Source organism: Podarcis filfolensis (assembly GCF_964270895.1).
Source record: "Podarcis filfolensis genome assembly, chromosome: 15".
Lineage (NCBI taxonomy): Eukaryota > Metazoa > Chordata > Lepidosauria > Squamata > Lacertidae > Podarcis > Podarcis filfolensis.
Window position 1 is genome coordinate 37,145,272 of NC_139618.1, and position 22,847 is coordinate 37,168,118.

The window sequence follows — 22,847 nt, forward strand, 5'->3', positions numbered from 1 at the left end:
CTTCATATATTTAACAAGGAAGGATGCTGGCTCTGATAAGATCCCAAAGGGCTGCTAAACCAACCAGGCGGAGATTGGCACTCACTTCAAAGTGATTCTCTTATTAAGGTGGAACATTTGGATCAAGGCTCGTGAGCACAGATAATGCTTCTTGCAGATGTCTACATACTCAGCAACTAGTTATTTATTTACTTACTCATTTAATTTATATACTGCCCTATACTGTGCCTGCAGGTCTCAGGGCAGTTCACAAGATAAAATGGCAATATAAAAATACAAAATACATAGTTCTTTTACATAAGAATATAATTGCAGAAAATGGTTACAATAGGGGAGGCCATAAATGAAAGCTAGGATGAGTTTTGATTCTCATACTCCATTGTTACTTAGCGGTTAATGTCCTTTGCAGATAAGCCATTGATTATTAATGTTCTCCATCAAACTATTTGGTGATCACTTCACTGGGGAGGTCATTGAGAACAGTGTGTATATTTCCCACTGCTTCTTCTGTCATCATGAGCAGGGCTTGCACAGTTGCAGTTCCAATGTGAGGAGTTATAATAACATTTTTCAGTAGCAATAAGAGGTGATCCCTTGGCAATGGTTCAGGGTCAGCCACATCTAAAGCTGCAGCCTTAATAACTCCATTTTGGAGCGCTTCTACCAAGGCATCTTGATCAACTACTGCGCCTCTGCAGATGTTGATGAGAGTAGCCATGGGTTTCATCAGCTGCAGCTCCCTTTTCCCAATGAGCTTGTGTGTCTCAGATGTCAGATTCACAACCAACATCACATTCAGAGTGCTGGAGCAAGTCTTCTATGTTTTTACAATAAGTGGCACCAATTGCCTGTTCTTCTTCCTCTTTTCTGTGATTCCTGTTGTGACAAAGGATGTTCATGTCAAAAGCTGCCCATCCCAAAGATCCCAAGAGTGGCCCAGGTGACTTCTACTCCCAGCCAGTCAACTGCAAAGCGTGTGGTATCTGGAGATGTTGCAATGTGACAAGCTTCCACTAGTCTTCTTGCAGATGCCGGCATTAACGCCATGTCTATGTTCACTGTGGAGACAGAAACAGCATTTGGGGTGTTGGTTATTTTTACTCCAAAGCTAGAGATCAGTTTCAAGTCCAGAAGATTCAGTTAGAGAAGAGACTTCTCTTATCTGATGGTCGAAGGTTGGAGGAAACATTACAAATCTCCTGAGTACAGAAGCATCCCAATGGCCCCTTCTGTGTAAAGTTAAGCAGCCATTCTGATCTGTCATCAGTGCTTTTGATAAGCGTGGGAGATGCAGGAAGCTGCCTTATTCCGAGTCAGACCATTGGTCCATATAGCTCAGTATTGTCTCCACTGACTGGCCAGCTCTAAGGAATTTCAGGCAGGGTTCTCTCCCAGCTCTACATGGAGATGCCAGGGATTGAAACTGGAACCTTCTACATGGTCTGCAAGTGAACTATAATCCTTCACCAATTGAGGAGGACAAAATGGCGGAGTTGTGGTTTCGTGGGCAAATGTTTTATTTTCAGACTGCCGCCCTCATTAAAGGAATCTTCGCTGATTAATCGTATGAGTTCTAATGGATTGTTTAATTGATTAAAACTGCATAACTTTGCATAAGAATGAAGATGAAGCACACTGTTGTCATGTTGCTGTCTTAATACTGTGAACTGTCTTATCATTACGGTTTGGTCCTAGTAAGGTTTAGATGGGCTGTAATGCTACCCACATCCCAGCCCCCTTGCCGGAATAGAGGACCTATTGAGATGGCCCACCCCTAGAGACTAATGGAATCAGAAGGATTTCTGAATGCTCTGGGGGATTTTCCAGTTGCTGTGGTTGGTCTCACTTTGCAATAGCAGGATGAAAAATGTCATCAACATGATCACTCCCAGGTGTCCTTAGAGAGTTTCCTGATATACTGAGGAGCTGTGCATGATGAAACAGGAGAGGTGGCAATAAGAGCATTAGGATCAACAAGTTCAACCTGGTTAGGCTGCTGCAGCTTGATGATTCTGGTTCTGATGATTCTGATCCACTTCTGGTTACACAGACACCCTGCCGGGTCACGACAGTAGCTCAGCTAGGCCATCACCACGTTCTCACAGTGACTAACCAGATGGCCATGGAAGCTGTGGCCTTTTTCCTCCCATTAACCTAAAATAATGTGTCCCATGTCTTCATTTCACAAAGGGGATGGTACTTGCCACGCAATATATATTGTGGTTTTTACGTTGATCTTTTCTGTGAATTGCCTTTATTCCTCCGGGTATAGGGCGGTACATAAATTCAATAAATAATAACAGTAAAAATAATAATAACCACTGCCTCTGAGCAGGGAGTTGGAGTATGGTTGTAGTTACTAATAAGATTCTCCTCCATGAATTTATCTAACCCACTTTTTAAACTATCCATTTAAGCATTTGGCATTTAAGCATTGTATAAATTAATTAATAATAGCAACAACATTTTGGGCTGCTTCTTTCCTGCTACAAACCGATCTATTCCTGAAATATGAATGTGGAACTTTGGTGTATCTATCATTCTAAAAACAAAATGCTCTAGCGGGGGGCGGGGCGTGATTTGCTTGAATCCTCAGACTGCAAATTTGCAAATAGAAATGCACATCCAAGAGTTGCTATTTTGGGGTGTTGTTGTTTGGGGGGGGATGCCAAATTGCAAATTTATATCATTTCCCACCCGCCCCCTCACCCAGCTTGGGTAGAATGCAAAAGCTGGACTCTTTAGCATGCAAGATTGTAGCCCAAGGTGGTATATGATTGCCAAATAGTACAGCTGAGAAATATATCAATAGCATTAGCAATCACTCTTTGTAAAAGGAGTGTGAAGAAAGGAACATATTGAGTTACAAAGTCCACAAAGGAATGGAAACATCAGTGAGATGTGTTTTCAAAGGGTTTCCTATAAAATAGTTTATGTTCTTCCCCTTTTCCCTTTTCACGCTTCTGGAGACAATAATTTCATTAAGCGATTAAGTGCTTTTATTCTTCTGAATGGTTCATAGGGCCCAAGAGCATGAATTTCAATTAGCGTTTCTCCCTTAGAAAGCAAAGGATGAGGAGGAAAAAGGGACTGCTCAGAAAGAGGCTTTGTTAGTGTGAGTCCTTATTACATATAGTTGTGTTAGCAGCAGCAGGTGGCAAGGTGGGCAGTACTTGGTCATCACCGAATGATGGAGAGTGGGAGTACAGCCTATTAGTGACCACACTGTAGCAAGAGCAAAGGCAGGATAAAATCAGGGCTTTTTTCAGCCAGAACTCACTGGAACTCGGTTCCGGCATCTCTCAGGTGGGCGTCATTGCCATTATAAGAGAACACGGGAGACGTGTTTTTCTAGAAAAATAGCACTGGATAAAATAGAACAGCACTGTTCAAGCTTGTGGCTGCTGACAGACCAGAAGCATCAAGTGTAGACCCTGATGTAAGATGTCACCAACCCACACCTCTGCTGGTGGTGACTGCAGTGGTGGAACATGCTGCTGCCTTCAATGCCATCAGTAAAAGCCAGATCATCTCACCTGCTGTCACTTCATGTTAGGCCATGAGATCTAGAGTGAGCCATGCCCCAAGCGAAGACATTGGTAGACTCTTAAGGTGACTGTCACTTGACAGCTTTTCCATCTTACTGACAGGCAGCAGTAGCCAAACTCATTTTGGTGATGGGAGGAGGCAGCTTAGCCCTTCCCAAAAGTTCCTAAATTCTTCATATTCAGGTTCACCTTATCCAGCTCCTGCCACCTTCCTCTCTCAAGAGGTGGCCTCTGTCTTCGTCTTCTGGCTTCTGTCTCCCTTCTATAACTTCTTCTGAGGTTTAAATGCTTGCAACATCTCGCCAGCCTCAACCTTGCCCAACAGCAGCTCCTTCAAGCTGATTGTTGGCAGGCTACTGATGAGTAAGCAGATGATCTTGTGGATTCTTCCTCCCATTCCACACCATGACTAATCGTTATGCCCAACCATGACCTATGTGAGAAACAGGGGCAAATAGAATTATACCAAAGTCACTAACAGGTCACGGTCAATCTTTTCAGTTAGCTGTGTGGCTCCAAAGTCTTACAAATAAACTCACCTGCCTTCCTGTTTGTCGGACAAACTGAGTTTTATGCAATGTGTGGAGAAAGAGGGAAGGGGGAAGAAAACACCTCACCTATTTCCCTTCCTTGTTCCATATCTGGAAATTTGTTCGCAGAAGGTCAGGTCTAATTTTCTGATTGTGATAAGAAACGTCAAATGAGCAATTTTACCATTCAAAGTAAATGTATTGTGAATAGCTTTAAAGGACTTCCTCTGTGCTTGCTGCCAAGACTGGAGGACTGACAGGCACTCATGAAATCAGCAATCAAGTATTCTCAGACTGGTTGACATCTGTCATGAAATGCTGGTGGTCATCACCGAAATCCTGTCAAAGTATCCACTATGACTGTTGGATATCAAGTATGATATTTCTGGATTAGGGAGACATCAAGTCCTGCAAGTTCCAGCCAGAGCTGCTTCTTAAGAAAGACACGCAGTCTCTGAAACTGACAGCCACCAGCAGTAATTTGTACAGGTCTGTTGCTCCCATGACCTTGCCCTCATTCTTAGTGCCACCGACCCTTGGACTGGATGTACAGTAGTTAAGAAGTCAGGCAGGTGGCATCAGGTTGAGGACAAACTGAGGTTGGTGGAGCAGTGCCCCATTTGCCCTTATAGACCAGCCCCCAAAGCTTCCAGGATACACCCTTGCCCACCTCACATAGGATGGAGAGGGAGATAGGGTAGGCTGCCCAAGTATGCTTCTCTATGCTTTGCTCTGCAGCGGTAGGATAAAATAGCAGTCAGCATCTCTTTGTGGCTGACAGTCTCTTTCTAGGTGTAGCCCTTGCACTTAATACATGCCATGCTACTCTGGAGTTTGCAGCCTAAGCCACTTAATGGAAAGAACAAATAAATACACCAAGGACTCTCTTTGAGAAGAAATAAGATGTACTGTAGCACAAAGCAACGTGTTACAACAATTCAACAATGCTGTAAACAATGTGGCAATTAGATGACATGATCCCCTACTTCCATTCATTCTCTCAAGCGCTGCCTACAAAAAGCCAAAAGAAAGACCTGGGGAGGCTTATTTTTAAGGTATGTCTGCATCAGCACTCATCTGATTTCATTTCATTTCACATTTGTCCCTAGCTGCTATCCTGGAACTAATCTGCACACATTTCTCCATCTTCCTCCTTTTGGAACTGCAAGCTCAGGAAGATTTCCCCCCTCCCCTAATAAATGCTGAATTTGTGCAATTGCACTCAGACTCACCCTCATACATTTGATACACTGCGCCAAGTAAAAGGTGAGACAGGCTCGTGAAGTAGTAGGTTCAGAATATTGAAGCAGCTGGGCTTTTGTTTTGTTTTGAAGCTTCTGCTACTAGAGGAATGTCATAAGGTGTTTGGATGAATGGGAGGCAAGGCTATGATATCTCCAATATCATATTACAATAGTTAAGCATCTGTATGTAATGTGTCTTTAGACTTAAAGTTCTGATTAGTTGAACGAAATTCAACATACTGGAGTTCACAGTGCCTTTATAGGAAGTGCCTGACTAGTTCAGATAGCTACTACCTTAAACAATCATGGCTCCCCTGCAAACAAATCTGGGAATTGTAGTTTGTTAAAAGTGTTGAGAGCTGTTAGGAGACTCCTGTTCCCCACACAGTGTTACAGTCCTCTGAGTGGTTTAACAATTGACCCCTCTTCCTAAGAGACCATCAGAATTGCAGCTCTGTAAAGATAATAGGGCTCTCCTAGCAACCCTCAGCTGCTTCTTTAACAAGCTACAGTTCCCAGGACCTTTGGAGCGGAAGCCACGACTCTTTAAAGTGGTCTTGCAGTGCTTTAAATGTATGGTGTGGTTGTGGCCTTAGTAACTGCTATCATCTGAAGGTCCAAAAACACCCAGAGGGCAAGAGGTTCCCCATCTCTGTGTTGGATAATGGCAAGTTCTCTCTTAATTCAGGTGCATCATACCCTCACACCATATAATGGTTCCCCTGGTGGTAGAACAGCCAAACAGACGAATCTGCTGGTGTTGCTGGCATGACGCTTGGTCAGAGGTTTGCACATCTGATCTACTCATCAAAGAGAGGGCAATGCACTGGCCCTTAGTGGTAACCTCTTTCACAACCCCACAGCCCCAGGTCTGTCTTAGGACACAATTCTTAAGTTGAGTGGAGCGATTACTTCTGGTAAAGGCCAAGGGCATGATTCTGACAGAGGATGTCCTTGTGAAATCATGTGGCTTGTAAAACTGTCAGGAGGACAAATGCCTTTTTAAATAGTCTCCTCCTTCAACCCAAGCTAAGACATAATTATCAAGCATCATTATGGGGAGTATATGCCTGGTGATTAGCCACCTCTCATGAAGCATCATTCTCTTGTGCTGGGAGGGTATCTCTCCATGCAGATGTGAAAGGCGGTGACTCAGAAGCAGTGGCTGATGCCCACTGAGACTGGCAGGGCCAAAGGCAGGAAGCCTGAACAATAGGTGGAACCAGAGCCGATGATGGGCAGAGCCAACTAATTCTGATTCTCCCCCTTCTCTTCCCACTGAAACTAAGGAGGAGGAAGCTGTCGGGCAGAGGCTGCAAACCCCAGGGCTGCAGTAGAACCGCCTCCCTCAGAAAGGTGGTAGACTCTCCTTCATTGGAGATCTTTAAACAGAGGTTGGATGGCCATCTGTCAGGGGTTCTTTAGCTGTGATTCTTGCCTTGAAGGCTGTTGGATTAGATGGCCCTAGATGATTCTAAGCAAGGAGGCAGGCAGGTGGGGGGCTGGCTATGGGGCAGACTGAGGATGGTGGGGCATCTTCCACTGCACTCAGAGCACTACAAGAACGTACAAGAAGCATCAGCATGAACACGACATCGGTTCCAGCAGCCACAGCAGTGGGAGAATCTTAAGTGTGTGTGACAGTCAGGTTTGCCCTTCGATAGCTGCTTCCATTCCTCTCCAGTGACTCTGCTGCTGGCGAGACACACCAGACTGACAACCCTCAAGACTAGAGGCCATCATTTATTCATTCAGAGGCCTGAAGTGCATGTTCCCCCCACACCAGCCTTCCTTGCTTGTTACAGAGAGAAAGATGGATCATTCCTTTTAGCAGCCAACTAGAGTGGTCCGTGCTGATCACTCTGGAGGAGAAATGGGGCTACGAACAAAAAAGAGGTTACTGCTTAGGGGGAGGGGAATACCCTGAGAGATGGAGAGATAAAGATGGACAGGACAATCTGTTTCCAATCCGTCCATTTTGCATGTCTTCATTCATAAGTCTGTTCGCTCCTGTTTCCAAATTGATCTATGATCTAAAATTGTTGTTGTTGTTGCAACAGTAGCAACAACATTAATAATTATATTTCATCTGAAGATTCACATTAAATTTATGATCATTGGCATAGATTATTTAATAATCACTGACCCACTTTTTTTTTAAGGCAGAATTTGGCTCAAATGTTGTAGTTCCATAAGAATGAAAATTCTCATCTTTTTTTTCAAACTTTCTAACCTACTATTCCAAAATTCACCATGACATATGAGAAGAAGAAAGAATGTGATGCACAAATAGCTATTTACTTTTGATAATTTATAATGATAAGCATAGGATTATTAGGAGTATTGATTGTGTGTTATTCAGTGGATTATAGGTGCTTGTTTTGAGGTACACTGGGTGTATTTGGCATGGAACACAGAGCATGCCTTATACTGAGCATTGGCCCATCTAGCTGAGTATCATCAATGCTGATTGGCGGTGGCTCTCCAGAATTTCAGGCAATACTTCCCCCCCGCCCCAAGCACTGCATTGCAGAGGATTGGACTAGATGAGCCGCATGGTCCCTTCCAACTCTACAGTTCTATGATTCTTCTACCTTGACATACTAGGGGAACAGGATGTTTTAATGTCATCATCATCACAGAGGTGTCTGTGGTGGGGATTCCTTGATTGAAAATGTCTAGCAAACCAGATTGGTAGTTGGGTTCCTATTGAGGGTATTTGGCAAGCCAACATGACAGTGATATGGGATTGATGATTGGAGTGATATCCCATAAACATGGACTGTCTTGATTCTATGAAAGTTGGAGGACCTTCTTCCTTGGATTAGGACATTATGCAAATGTCCTACATCATCCTTGGTCTCTTTTCTGCCCTGAAGCGTATCCTCAGTCAAAATAAAAATGATAAAAAATAAAAAATTGTCCAGTAGCCAGGGACCGCAGGAAGGTACCCTGAGGTGAACACGGATCACATTTGGCCCATGAAAGCTTATACCAGAACAAACTTAGTTGGTCTTTAAGGGGCTACTGGACAATTTTATATATATTTTTTGAATGAAAATAAGGAGTGGGGAACCTCAGACTCAAGGGCCAAATGTGACCCTCCAGGCCTCTCCATGTGGCCCTTGGGAATCTTCCTGGGTCACTCATCCTCCTCAGCCATTCCTTCTTCCCAGGCTACACCCCGTGCACCTTCCTTGGGTGTTTTTGCCTGACTAGAATGCGCCCTTGAACTTTGATCATGCCTCTTACATGCCTGGATGGAGGACAGAAAGGGCTGTGAGAGTGAGAGTGCAAACTAGCCTGATAAACAAAGATAAAATTTAGATTAATTATTCTGCCCACTTTTGCCCCTGGGTCCAACCACCAGTGGCATGTGACCCCCAAAACGGTTCTGCAGAAGGAAAAGTGGCCCTTGGTTGTAAAAGTGCTCCCTACTGCTCGTACAGGTGATGGAGAACCAGGAGAAGGATGATACATTTGAAGCAACACAGAGGAACTGTGAAATAATATGGGATGAAGATGTCTAAAATGTAGCCCTCCTCTTTTACAAAGAATGGAAGGTTCTTGCTTGTATACGTGCACCGTGTTCACCTCAAGGCACCTTCCTGCGGTCCCTGGCTGGCGTGCAGGATGAAAAAAGTAGTTCTTGTTCTTACAATACAGAAGGTTAAGTCTTTCGGTTACTGTCTCGGTGTTTTTGTTAAGCAACATTGTTCCCCCGGTTTTATGAATGCTAAGGTCATCCAATCCTCATAGCCATTGTGACATGATTTGTGAGATTCTCCAAAGGCCAGGTGCTGCTCCCTGCCAGCCTCTGAGTGCACATCATATTTGCTGCCTGATTTGTGGAAGGAGGCTTGGAGACTTCATGGAGGCAATAACAGGGATCAAGGGCCAAGAGGAGGGCATGGGAGAGAGAGAGGGAGAGAGAGAGAGAGAGAGAGAGAGAGAGAGAGAGAGAGGCTGCTATTTAGGAGAATTGGCCCTGTGGCTTTTATGGGGCAAGCTGTCTTCAGAGGCATCAGCATTAACACTCCAGAAGAATTTGTTTGGCTTCTTCATTGCAAAGGCCAGCCCTGCCGTTATTTATTTGCCATCATTATATCCCATGTTTTAAGGGGGGGGGGACACCTCTCAGAGCACTTTTGTTTTTGAAATTCACTTCTAAAATGGCTGTTGCTCTCAGGCTCACAGTCTAAAAAGAGAGGAAACAGGAGGGGAAAGGGATGTGATGAAGGAGGGCAAAGTAAGCTCAGGTTCCTAAGGTTACAGCTGATGTCAGTGGCAATTTTGGGTAGCCTGTCCTTCCAAAAGAGCACATGAGGGGAAGTGCCTCTCAGGCTGCAATAAAAGGTTCACTGCTCTAAACATAAAAAAGGACCAGCCTTGAGCAACCCATGATGACCAATTATTTGCATCAGTTAGATATCAATTCTCAGAAGTGCAGAGAGAGCATCCCTGGGTGTGCCTTGCCTGCTTTCATCCCCATGCAAATCTGATACCACCCATGAGACACTGACTGCCTTCACACAGCAGATTATTACATTTTCACAGCCTTTTCCTAACTTTAATTTCTGCCTTATATTTGACTTTACACACTTCCAGGAATGCCATGGAACATAGCACAAGTTTAGTGCACATTGTGGGCCCAGTGTGTCTCCAGGCACGCCGGCAATGAGCTCTAAACTTGTGCAATATCCCACAACATTTCTGGAAGTGCCTTTTATGTAGTGTGGCAGCTCAAATATAAGGCAGAAACCAACGGTTAGGTAAATGCCATGCAAACAAAATCACTTGCCGTGTGAATGCAGCCACTCTCCAGCTGAGCCAGGCGGTTAATCCAGTAGACTGGGCTCCCAGTCAATTTTTCTGAACACTGTTGGATCCCTTTCTTTTCTTTTTTTTTTCAACTTACCCAACTCTCTTGCTTGTCCCTGTCTATAAACTCATGATCAGTTGTAATGATCCCATTGATTCTCCCCCCCCCTTTTTTTTTTTACATTCAGAACCCTGCAGGGAGAGAAATGATGTTACACTGCATTTATTTTAAGGGGTTTCATTTTTATTCATGAAGAGACATTTGACCTGAAAGAAGATATATTGCACCTTCCTGAAAAAGTAAATGGCACTGAAGGCATTTCTTCTGCATATGATTTTGATGCACCAATATAGCCTTCACGTTCACCTTTCCCTGGCATATAAAAAATCCATGGCAGCCTTTCCAGGGTCACTTTTCTCCAGAGAAGAAAGGATCGAGTACTCTGGGAACCTTTCTAACTATTTTCCTTATTTGCAGATGCAGATGTTGAGGCTATAGAAGGAAGCACACGTGAAATAGCACATACAATTTTCTCCTCTGGGTCTGCAGGTAAAAACTGATTTGATGTGCATTACAATATGGCTTTGAACAAAGATCAGCTCCTTTCCCCATCTGGGGTCATTGTCATATACTAATGACCAGATGATAGCAAGCTAAGAAAGACCAAACTATACCAAACTTAGAGAGAGAGAGACGTTTCTTCATTTTGCATTACAGAACACTATAGGAGGTGTGGGCAACTTGTGGTCCAGCAGATGTTGTTATTATGGTCCTCCAGATGTTGCTAGGCTTTACCTCCCATAATTCCTGATCATTGGCCAAGCTGACTGGTTGGTGCTGAATTGGGGAGGGGGGGTGTCTCATCTCAGCTAGGAAATGAATGGACAACAAGGCTCTCAATGGCTATGATGACTACTGTCTAAGGAAGTATGCCTTTGTATCCAAATTGCTTAGAGCCACAAGTGAGAAGAATGTTTTTGCATTCAGGTCCTGCTTGTGGGTTTCCCCTAGTAGGCATCTGATTGGCCACTATGCAGATGGGCCTTGGGTCTGATCTAGCAGGGCTCTTCTTATGTTCTGACAAAGCCCGAACACGTATTCAATGTGTCAAGGACTCAGACTCGCCTTTCCTTCATCAGACCCCATGGGCACATTTTTCTGGAATTAACTTCTATTCAAAATCACCACTTTCCAGCCGACTCAGATAGGCACCAAAATTAGTGCAAAAGTCAAGTAAGTGTGGGGAGGAGGTGAATTTGGAATAGTTCTGCTCTTGTGTGATTTTATTTAATCAATTTCTTCTCCTCATTATTGCACATTCAATACAAAGTTTTTTTTTTCCTGTGGCCATAAGAAAAAGAAATCAGTGCTAGGGGGGATTAATTTCCCCTTGTTCTGCTAATGGAGCAATTTTCCACTTGTCACTCTGAAAATCTCAAGGCAGAGAAGGCTTGCAGTTAGCAAGTGAAAAACGATTTGGGGGAAACGGCAGGACTCAAGTCATTAGGGTCCCAGGAACATTCAAAACAAGGGTGGAATTCTCTTCTCTGATCCGTAATGTGGATCTGGAACTTGCCAGCTTCTTTTCTTTTATCTGTATAAGCAAAACCTTCTCGCATTGTTTTTTTTTAGATGCAACAGAGAGTCTGAAGAAAGTACCATGAAGCAGTCCCATTCTCATGGCCTGAGCACTAGAAAAACAGGGAGGGACATACAGCAATGTGGTACCTGCCAGATGCTGTTGGACTACAATTCCCATAATCCCTGATGAATGGCCATGTTGACTGGAGCTGATGGCAGTGGCTTTACCATAATAAAGAAAATTGTAAAAATAATAATACATGGGGTGTGGTAAATTGGCCCCCATTCAAGGGTGAGAGCGACATAATCAAATGCATACAACTGTAATTGTATATAACTAGTTATGTATTGATACTTATAAAATTATGCTGCATAAATATTATACCATATGGGGCTTGACTCTGTTATGCACATTATAAATATCTATAATATACATGTTTTTTATTCTAAAAAAAAATTTCATACATATCTTTGGGCTATTTAAAACAAAAACAAAAAGCCAACAATGCACAAGCACCTTCATCGCCAGAATATACTTGATGCAAGAAGAAGTCTGATGTAGGCAGACTGGATTGGGTCAGAATTCTGTGTATAAAACTGTTTAAAATGAATTTCTCCTTTATCCCTAAACTGGATTTCAAGAGCAGTGGAACACAGGACAGAGACAACCAGGGGGACAGTAAAGACACAGTAAAGCAAAATAAGTAGGGTCACTCCCTAATTGCTCGTGAATTGGGGGTTATTTAAGCAAGCCTTTCCCTGTAAGCTGGTCACAGCCTAGCACCACTGTGCAAATGCCTCAGAAAGAATTCACGGCATGAACCCTGCCTTTCCCTCTTTAAAATGCAGCGCTATAATGCTAGCAGTAAAGTTCTATCTATATGGAAATGTGCATTTCTGGCATTTCTCTTACAATAATCAAATGATTTTAAAAATGTCTTCTAATGCGCAGCTAATAAAAGTTTGCTTTTTTTAAGTCAGCCTAAAGCTGTTTGCACAATAAGGAGCAGATTTATAATGTACTTTCTTTTCTTTTCTTGTTTTCCTTTTTCTTTTTTGCAGTGTTGCCTTTTGCTGTTGTTCATTACAAACTCTTCCAATAGACAAACCTTTCGGCCATGGCTCTGTGCTATTTAATCCATGCACTCACTCTGCCGGCTGCACTGACTTCACACCACAGGTTGCAAACACCTATAACTGTAATGTCTGTTTCCATACCCCAGGGGCCAAAGTCTCAAGCAGTGTCGCTCCACCTGCCTGACCCGCCTGGCCGGCCAACAGCAGCTCTGCTCTGACACCAAGTGGATTGCTTATCCTCGCGGTTTGCTCTCCCCCGGCGTGTTTCTAACTGGTGCCAATGCCCCCTGGGAGTATTGATTAGCCATTGAAATCTTGTTGCAAGTAATGATGAGGCTATTAACTAGAGGACATAAAAGCAAAGTTGGTGTAACTAGAAATTGTGTAAAACATGAAGTGTCTTGTGATGTTTCATGTGGTCGATCAATTTCCGGGATTGTTTCTTCTTAATACTGCTCTGGATTACATTGTGCACACCGAAAAGCTCCCCATATCTTACCCAGAAAATAGAGTGGCAGGGGTCCTAACTACATAAACATTGCAAACCAAGGCAGCAGGCAGAAAAGGTGAGTCAGATACGTAGTCACATGATCTCTCCATGTTTACACTGAATCCATGGAGACGGAAGAGGTATTGTGCTGTTATAAGAAAAAAAACCTGCTCCTTTTTCCTTATGGGGTACCCAAGAGCTCATACAGAGTCCTTAAGAAGGTTCTCTATCCATAGGAGAAAATAACAGAGGCCAACCAGAGAATATTGAGAAACAAAGCAGCTAGTAAGCATGATTTTTATTAAACTGTTGCAACAGGGTGCTCACCCCCTCCCCCCACGCAGGAGGGAGGAGGAACCCAGAACAAAGGTGTGCAAGCCCTTATATAGACTTTTGAAATTGCCACCCTGTAGCTCAAGGTATTGAATTATGGTGCTGGAGGAGACTCTTGAGAGTCCCATGGACTGCAAGAAGATCAAACCTCTCCATTCTTACGTTATGAAAATGTTTTTTAGATGGTATATGACACCTACAAAATTAGCAAAAATGTAAAAGACAAGCAATAGATGTTGGAAGTGTAAAGATAGAGAGGGTTCCTTCTACCACATGTGGTGGGAGTGTAGAGGAGTGAGAGACTTCTGGGAAAAAATATATAATGAACTCAAGAAGATTTTAAAATACACATTTAAAAAGAAACCAGAAGTTTTCTTATTAGGAATATTAGGAAATGAGATAAAAAGAAAAGATTATAAATTTTTTCAATATGCGGTGACGGCGGCAAGAATGTTAATAGCTCAGAAGTGGAAGCAACAGGAAATACCGACTGTAGAAGAATGGAGAACAAAATTATTAGATTATGCTGAGTTAGATAAATTGACAGGAAAGATTAGATACTTAAGAGACCAAAAATTCATTGAGGACTGGGGGAAATTCGTGGAATATCTGGAATGTATAAGTAATGGTCAGATAACGCTAAGGGGATTTAAAGAAGCACTGTGAAAAATTAAGGAATATTGTCTAAAGGGAATAAAAGCAAAGATATAAAGAATGTCAATATAAAACTAAGAAATGCGTAACCTAAATGATAGCTACGAATGATTTACGGAAAAACTGAAGGAAGTCTTGAAAAAGAACAAGATGTGAAATACCTGATGTGAACTAATTTGTTTATTATTTTTGATGTAAATTAATAAAAATTATCTAAAAAAAACAACAACAAACCTCTCCATTCTTAAGGAAATCAGCTCTGAGTGCTCACTGGAAGGACAGATCGTGAAGTTGAGGCTCCAATACTTTGGCCACCTCATGAGAAGAGAAGACTCCCTGGAAAAGACCCTGATGCTGGGAAAGATGGAGGGCACAAGGAGAAGGGGATGACAGAGGATGAGATGGTTGGATAGTGTTCGCGAAGCTACCAGCATGAGTTTGACCAAACTGTGAGAGGCAGCGGAAGACAGAAGTGCCTGGCGTGCTCTGGTCCATGGGGTCACGAAGAGTCGGACACAACTAAACGACTAAACAACAACAACAGCTCAAGGTAAAGGTAAAGGGACCCCTGACAGTTAAGTCCAGTCATGAACGACTCTGGGGTTGCGGCACTCATCTCACTTTGCTGGCCAAGGGAACACACGTTTCTCCGCAGACAGTTTTTCTGGGTCATGTGGCCAGCAGGACTAAGCTGCTTCTGGCAAAACCAGAGCAGAGCACAGAAATGCTGTTTACCTTCCCGCCGGAGTGGTACCTATTTAGCTACTTGCACTTTGACGTGCTTTCAAACTGCTAGGTTGGCAGGAGCTGGGACCGAGCAACAGGAGCTCACCCCGTCGCGGGGATTCGAACCACCGACCTTCCAACCAGCAAGCCCTAGGCTCAGTGGTTTAGACCACAGCGCCACCCCCCAATACATCATACATACATCACAGAAGGGGCGGTCTACAGCAGAATCCTGTCTGGCAGGAAACCTGTTAATGGGTTTAGCTGGAGAGCCTGGTCATTCTTTTGTGATGATAAATACTTAATTCCGGAGTCCAGGTCACAGGCTCACCCTATTCACACGCAAATGTTCCCTTAAGGCAGGATTTGTGAGCACAGAGAGAACGGGGAGGCTTTTCCCATTTCCATCCAAACTGCAGAGGAATATTTGAGGTCACTGAAAGAGTCAAAATGGGCTGTTTTCCTGTCCTGTTTCAGATATGCGTTTTATATATTTATGTATGTGTTTGCCTGGTACATTTATGAACATTTATTTTATATCTTTGACCTTATAATTCTCATAACAGTGCCCAGTGACCCCATCACTGACCCCATGGGAGGAGAGAGAGCCCATATGGAGGAGGGGGAGATCAAAGGCTGCCAGCCATGATGCCCCTGCTCTAATGATTCTGAATGCCAACTTCTGGAGGGTACAGGAGGGGAAAATGAACTTCTACTCAGATTCTGCTTGAGGATTTCTCTGTCTGGTTGTGAGAACAGGATGCTGGACTCAAAGCGGCCATTGGCTATTTTTCCAGAAAAAGAGGTACCAGAACACGCCACGAACCCTTGTTCACTTATAATGGGCATGGTGTCGAACTGAGAGGTGCCGGACCTCAGTTCCAGTGAGTTTTGGCTGGGGAAAAACCCTGGTTCTTACTGTATGGCCAGTGATGAGCCTGAACAATGTGTGTACAATGTGTCTCCAAGTGTAGGTCTTGTATATGCAGTTTGGAACCTTCCTACTTCCAGGGCTCCTAGTCAAACAGTGATCCTACACATATACAGCTTCTAGGTTTGGAGGCTTCCACACAGGAGACTGGGAGTAGGGACAGCAATCATGATCCCACTCTCCACTACGCATCCATGCACATGAAATATGGCTGTGGTTGTTATTCTATACTCCCGTGATCAAACAGCACAATGACTGAATTTTTATATTATTATTGTTAGAATAGCACCTTCTAATAGCACTAAATATAAGAGGATAGGTTCTTGCCCTGATGAACTTACAATCCAAGACCCAGTGCAGAGGAAGAGTAGAGAAATGGGGGCAAGGGTGAAAGGGTAACCCCAGTTCCCTTTTTGAAAGCATGTTTCTAGTCCTCAGTGCTGCGGAAACAAGCCTGAAGACCTCACAAGGCCATGCAATCACCTCACATAGCTAGCAGTAGCAGCAGGTGGACATGGGACTGGGAGCAAAGAAGGGAAATTGTACAAAACAACGCAATAAGGTTCTGGGATCCTATGCCCTTCCTCCTATTACCTCCCCATATTCTCTCCTGCCTCTGGAATCACTGTTTATTTCTCCCCCCCCCCCAAAAAAGGCTTGAAGATCAGGGTTACAATCAAGCTTGTTAATGCAAACTAAATAGGCATATCTGTATGCATTTTATTGATTTCCCATGCAAAGTTTGCATGGAGACTATGAAGGCTACGTGTATAGAATTTTCCTGGGTTTGGGCACAAAATATGTGCAGCCCAAGAGAAGAAGTGGGAGGGCGAAACTCTTTTTCCCTGTGTCCCAAATTTCCCTCCAATTGCGGCTTTCTATCACTCCCCCCTAGCAATGCGAAAGTAAAATATTCATGTAGCGCCATTATTCTAATGGCTCTTCCGATTATGGATGCTGCAACCAGCTCACAAGCCATCAGAGGAGCCCCCAAGTTGTCTGCTCCATTTCTTAGTTTAGCTTTACGACTATTGCCATGGGTTGGCATTAAATCCTAACTAGTCAGCAGCACATTCTCGATCAGAATTTGTCAAGCAACAACAGGAGGCTGGCTGGAAGTAAATATATGCATAAATATAAATGCAAGCACTGTCCAAATCTGGGATGGAAGTAATATGAATAGGAAAGGTTTTTTAAAAAGGGGCATATGCTTATTGCTTTTGATTCTAGATGCAAGAAAGTGCAGCCATGGTTTTACGGACTGCAGGATGGTCTACACATACAGCAGAGAGGAATTGTGGTGTAGTGGTTATAGCAGCCTTCCCTCTCCTGGTGTCCTGCCTCGTACCCAACAAATGCAGATAGAGGCTCTTACATGTAAGTAAGAGATATTTATTCAGGCAAGTAATGGTACAGGCTTGGCAGCAGAAGTGGAGTTCAGGACTCATGGTTCAGGAACCAGGCAAGACATTCAGAACTGGATGTAAGCAGTGAAGACTAACTCTTTAATAAGGATGATGTGGTGCAGGTCTCTGCATCTAAAGAGACTTCAGTGTGGGAGAGACTGACAGAGAGTAGAGTTTTGGATTCGGTAAGCTAACCTTGTCATGGGATGCTGGTTGCCTCCTTGGAGGAGACCTTAGGTGCGAGCAGTGGACTTTGGTTGTCTCTTAAAGTCTTTAAACTGTTCCGCGCCATCTCCCTTCAACCTATATATTTGTAAATAAATGCAGATATGACATTTGCACCTACTGATCTCTTTCCAACAAGAAACCAAACCTGGGTAAGCTATGCTCCTAAAATTCCTGGCTGCTTGGCAAAGTGAGGGTGGGCACAACAATATTGTATCTTATCAAAGGAACCCTCTCCTCTACAGCCAGGCTAGGGAGTTGCTCTTCAATCACAACTCCCATCATTCCTGACCACTGGCAGTGTTGACTGAGGTTGATGGGAGTTGGAGGGAGGGTCACGATTTCTCCAGCCCTACTCTATAATTTGGCAGCACTTGGATATTTTTCCAGCCCAGTTGTTTCCTTTCCTTTAATCTTTTTCCTTTCCTTTCCCTTTCTTTCTTTCTTTCTTTCTTTCTTTCTTTCTTTCTTTCTTTCTTTCTTTCTTTTCTTCTTTTTCCTGTGTTTGGGGCCTTTATTAAGGTCCAGGGATTGCATACTCCTGGGGGTGGTAGATGGTTGCTGGTTGCTGGGTGAGAGAGGGGGGGAATGTCTGTCTCCCAGGGTGAGAGGCTGGGATGGCATGTATTACTCAGAGTAGATCCACTGAGATTAATGGCAGACCCTCCAAGGACGTCCCTGATTTAGAGAAGTCATCCAGGTTTCTGATTTGATCCTGGAATGTCCCACTTTTCCTTAGGAAGTCCCTATTTTCATTGGAGAAATGTTGGAGGGTATGGAGCTATCTGACCCCTAAGCCATTTCATTATGTTTTTATATATGTTTGAAGCCACCCAGAGTGGTTGGGTCAACCTAGTAAGATGTGTGGGGTGTAGATAGTAAAATTATCATTATAGAATGGAACGTCCCTATTTTCATTGGAGATATGTTGGAGGATATGTAATGCGCCTAAGTCATCCATGCATACTTATTACAAAAGGATGACTCATGAGTATAGCTAGCACTGGGTGCAGTCTGGAGCCTCTGGCATATCAGCAGTTAAACACAAAGCATTCCTGGCAATCAAAATGGCCGCAGAGAGCTTCAGTGGCAAAGCTGAGCAGGCACCAGAGCACCAAGAGAGCAAAGCAGCTGTAACTTCTAGGGCAAGCTGAGAGCTGATGGAAAGAGAAAGATAGCTGGCAGGGGAGAAATGATACAACAGCTCAAAAGAAGAAGGGGGAGACGCAGACAGATCTCCTCCCAACACAATGAGCTCCTTAGAGGCTGCAATCAAAGCTAATAGTTCTATTAACAAAACAACAAAAGGCCCCAGCAAATTTGCTCTCTTCGGTTTTCAGGACAGTTGCAGAGTGCAGTGGCATTAGGAAGATGTTATCCCGAAATTGCTTCCCCGCTGTCAAAGTAGAAAGGAGGCCAGGTGCAGTCATTGTTGGCAGTGAAATCTGGAAGCTCAGGCTCAGCAAAAAGATCACGGCAGTCCTACTCCTTTGTCAATTTTTTTTAAGCCACCACATTCTTCTGTCGGCGCTTGTGCTATCCCGAGGAAGGGCTTGTCACTCAACCCAGGTACAGTGGTACCTCGGGTTAAGTACTTAATTTGTTCTGGAGGTCCATTCTTAACCTGAAACTGTTCTTAACCTGAAGCACCACTTTAGCTAATGGGACCTCCTGCTGCCGCTGCGCCGCCGGAGCATGATTTCTGTTCTCATCCTGAAGCAAAGTTCTTAACCTGAGGTACTATTTCTAGGTTAGTGGAGTCTGTAACCTGAAGCGTATGTAACCTGAAGCATATGTAACCCGATGTACCACTGTATAGTGCACTGAAACACACTACAGTGGTACCTCAGATTATGAACTTAATTCGTTCCAGAGGTCCATTCTTAACCTGAAACTGTTCTTAATCTGAGGTGCGCTTTCGCTAATGGGGCCTCTCGCTGCCGCTGCACAATTTCCGTTCCCATCCTGGGGCAAAGTTCGCAACCCGAGGTACTACTTCCAGGTTAGCAGAGTTTGTAACCTGAAGTGCCTGTAACCCGAGGTGTCTGTAACCCAAGGTACCACTGTATTGTCGTTTATTCGTTGGAGAAGGAAACAGGTTGTCTTCTCTCAAGCAAGCACTTCTTCTTTCGGGGAAGGTCCCCAGCACTCCAAGAATTAAGATGTACTGTAGATGAGAAAATGCAATTCCATTCCTCAGAGAACAGGGACCCTGAGCTGCCTGGGAGGTGGGGATATTGCCTAGCAGGATGAGTGCAGAACAATCAACCCATTGCTTGAAACCATTGCTAAGAGCAACACGTAAAGTTGGAGGGAGACAACAGTAATTCTAACTCCACACACAACCGCAGCCTTGCAATTTTCCTTAGCTCTCTTCAGGCATGGCCCCTTTATGTAAAAGCAACATGCAAGGCAGCACAGCGTAGTGGTTACAGTGTGGGAGGACCTGGGATACTCAAATCTCCACTTAGCCATGAAACTCCCTGGGTGACCTTGGGCTGCTCACTGTCTCTCAGCCTGAGCTACCTCACAGCATTGCTGTGAGGATAAAATCAGTCAACTCAGTTGCTCTTTTCTGCCTTGGATAAATTTGTCGTGATATTCAGACTGGGCTGAAAGTGGCATCTTTTCACCTGAACAGCTCCTCTTTCAAAACACATACGTTGGCACTCCAGTAAGCATCCACCTACTGATTCCATTACACTGACATTCCTCTATCTGTCAGCAAAAAGCGATTTGTAGAGAAATGCAAAAGCAGCTCAAGGTTGGCTAGGCTGATGAAATTCAGCCAACAATCACAAGATTATGAACATTTTTATTTTTATTATTGCTGTGTGTGCCGAAAGATCTTTATGAACTTGTGCTAGTTCCCCCAGCACTTCTTTTTAAGCATGCTGACTGATTTTCAATAAAAGCAAAATTCATCAGCGATAGCAATAGCCCTTCAATTATCCTAATACGCTCATTCCAGGTGAGACACTAAATACAGAAACCTATCGATCAAGACACGGCTTTGTGGGAGCAGCTGCTTCTTGACGAAGTCAGCACTTTAGCCAACGTGATGAGCTGTATGCCAGTTCACCCAGTTGAAAACAACCACACTCAGCCAGCTTGCAGTTCCTAGCACTGTTGTTTAACTGGACTGTAGAACCAGCCTGCAGAGAGCCAATAGAAAAAGTGAATAATGAGGCATTCTACATGCTTTTATATTTGGTAGACAGCAGAGGCATGTCAGAAGGAAGCCTGGATTCCCATACTCTATTTCACCCATGCAGACCTGGCATCAGGGTTGAGGTGGACTTGAACAAGGATCCCTCTGCAGACCCTCAGAGGGTCCCCTTTGCAACTACTCCACACCTGCTGGCTTGGCTATCCAGCCCCTTCCCCCTGGTCCTCCGTGGCCAGCCCCCCACCCCACCCTGATCACAGCGTCTCCTAGGCTGGTGATTCAGGCACACCAAGGTGTATAATATCTCAGGCCTGTGATCCAGTCCTGATGCCCTGAGCTTACAAGATGATAGGAGAAGAGCTGGTGGCAGGCCAGAGCGGTCTTGGAGTGGTCTGGACAGGTCTGCAACAGCCACCACCCTCTTTTCTTTTCCAGAATGTAGGGTTGCCATATTTTGAAGATCAAAAAAGAGGACACATTTGCAGACTTCTGCTTTTAACTATGGATCGCTATGGCGACTCTCATTTTGCATACCCATGAAAAAGAGGACGTGTCCTGGGAAAAGAGGACATTGTCTCAACCAGCAGCCTCTGATGTAATGTTGCTATGTTGGGGCAGGCCCAAAGGAATTTTGGGGAGGGTGAAGATGGCAGCTACTGTGGAGCCACTTGATGCAGACCCTCCAAGTGTCCCTATTTTCCAGGGACAGTCTCTGATTTAGAGAAGCCATCCTGATTTCTAATTTGATGCCGGAATTTCCTGCTTTTCCTTAGGATGTCCCTGTTTTCACTGGAGAAATGTTGGAGGGTATGGAGCTATCTGACCCCTAAGCCATTTGAAGGCAACCTGTATAGGGAAGTTTTTTAAATGTTTAATGTTTTATTACATTTTTTTATATGTTGGAAGCTGCCAAGAGTGGCGGGAGCAACCCAGTCAGATGGGTGGGGTATAAATAATAAAATTAGTACTATGGAATGGGATGTCCCTATTTTCATTGGAGAAATGTTGGAGGGTATGGAGCTATCTGACCCCTAAGCCATTTGAAGGCAACCCTGTATAGGGAAGTTTCTTAAATGTTTAATGTTTTATTATTATTTTTATATGTTGGAAGCTTCCAAGAGTGGCGGGAGCAACCCAGTCAGATGGTCTTGGTCTGGGCAGGTCTACTCTAATCATTATTATTGGGTGGTATTCAACCACACTTTTGTGCTAATGCAAGGGAATTTCTCCCCTTTCTTCCCCCTACAAAATCTCCCGATCCCCTCTAGGTAGTACATAGTGGAAGGAGGGAGAGAGAGAGAGATCATTCTGTTGTGCAAAGATAATTTTTTTGTCTTGACAGAATTACCTACTTAGGACTACATTGAATACAACTTAATATTATCAGTATTTTTAGTATTATTTCATTCATGACCTGCCTTATTCCTTAAGTTCTCAAGGCAACTTACACAGTAAACTTTTTAAAAAAATACTACAATGATAACTAAAAGTGTTCCCACTAAATGTTCTACCAAGCATATCTGCCACCTTAACATTATTGTAAGCAATCACTATAAAATACCAAGCAGCTAAAAACTATCGACTGAGCAAGCAAAAGACAGGGAACAGTGTTCAAATGCTTGTGTATAAAAGAAAAATATCTTAGCCTGGCATTGGAAAGGCAATAGATGAGTCCAGGCACACCTCCTTGGCGAGGGTGTCCCAAAGATGGGGAGCCACTACAGAAAAGGCCCTTTTAATAGGGGGTTGATTCCGCTGACTGAAAATGTGTCCTATAAGCACTCAAGGAATAATATATTTTCTTGCCTCATGCAAAGTGAAAGATGAAGGGAATATGTTGCTCCACAAGGCTGGAAAAAGAAAACCCTGTTATTGCAACTGTACTAAACCTCAATAGACAATTTGAATTGGCCCTCAAACTAATTCATTCTTTTTGTAATGGTGATGAATTGTCTCACCAGCAGCGTTCAAGGGCTGCTCAGAATGGGTTGCCATCATTACAAAGATTTGAGAGTATCTGGCTATCTATCTCATTCAAAAAATGGATAGATAGATATCATATATTTGGGGTGTCTGTCTAATGTCTTTCATTTCTTGCTGATAACTACAGA

The 22,847-nt window shown here is 43.7% G+C and overlaps 1 protein-coding gene across 1 annotated transcript in view; it reads right to left on the bottom strand.

Moving 5' to 3' along the window:
• Positions 1-442: 442 nt before the first annotated feature.
• Positions 443-22,847, bottom strand: part of LOC310750875 (glyoxylate/hydroxypyruvate reductase B-like) — a gene marked incomplete at both ends in the record, with an annotated part of 31,192 nt that continues 8,787 nt past the window's right edge. Inside the window, 3 exon segments of the mRNA XM_083589285.1 lie at positions 443-794; positions 796-909; positions 911-1,058. Of these exon segments, the coding sequence (XP_083445411.1) occupies positions 443-794; positions 796-909; positions 911-1,058 (614 nt within the window).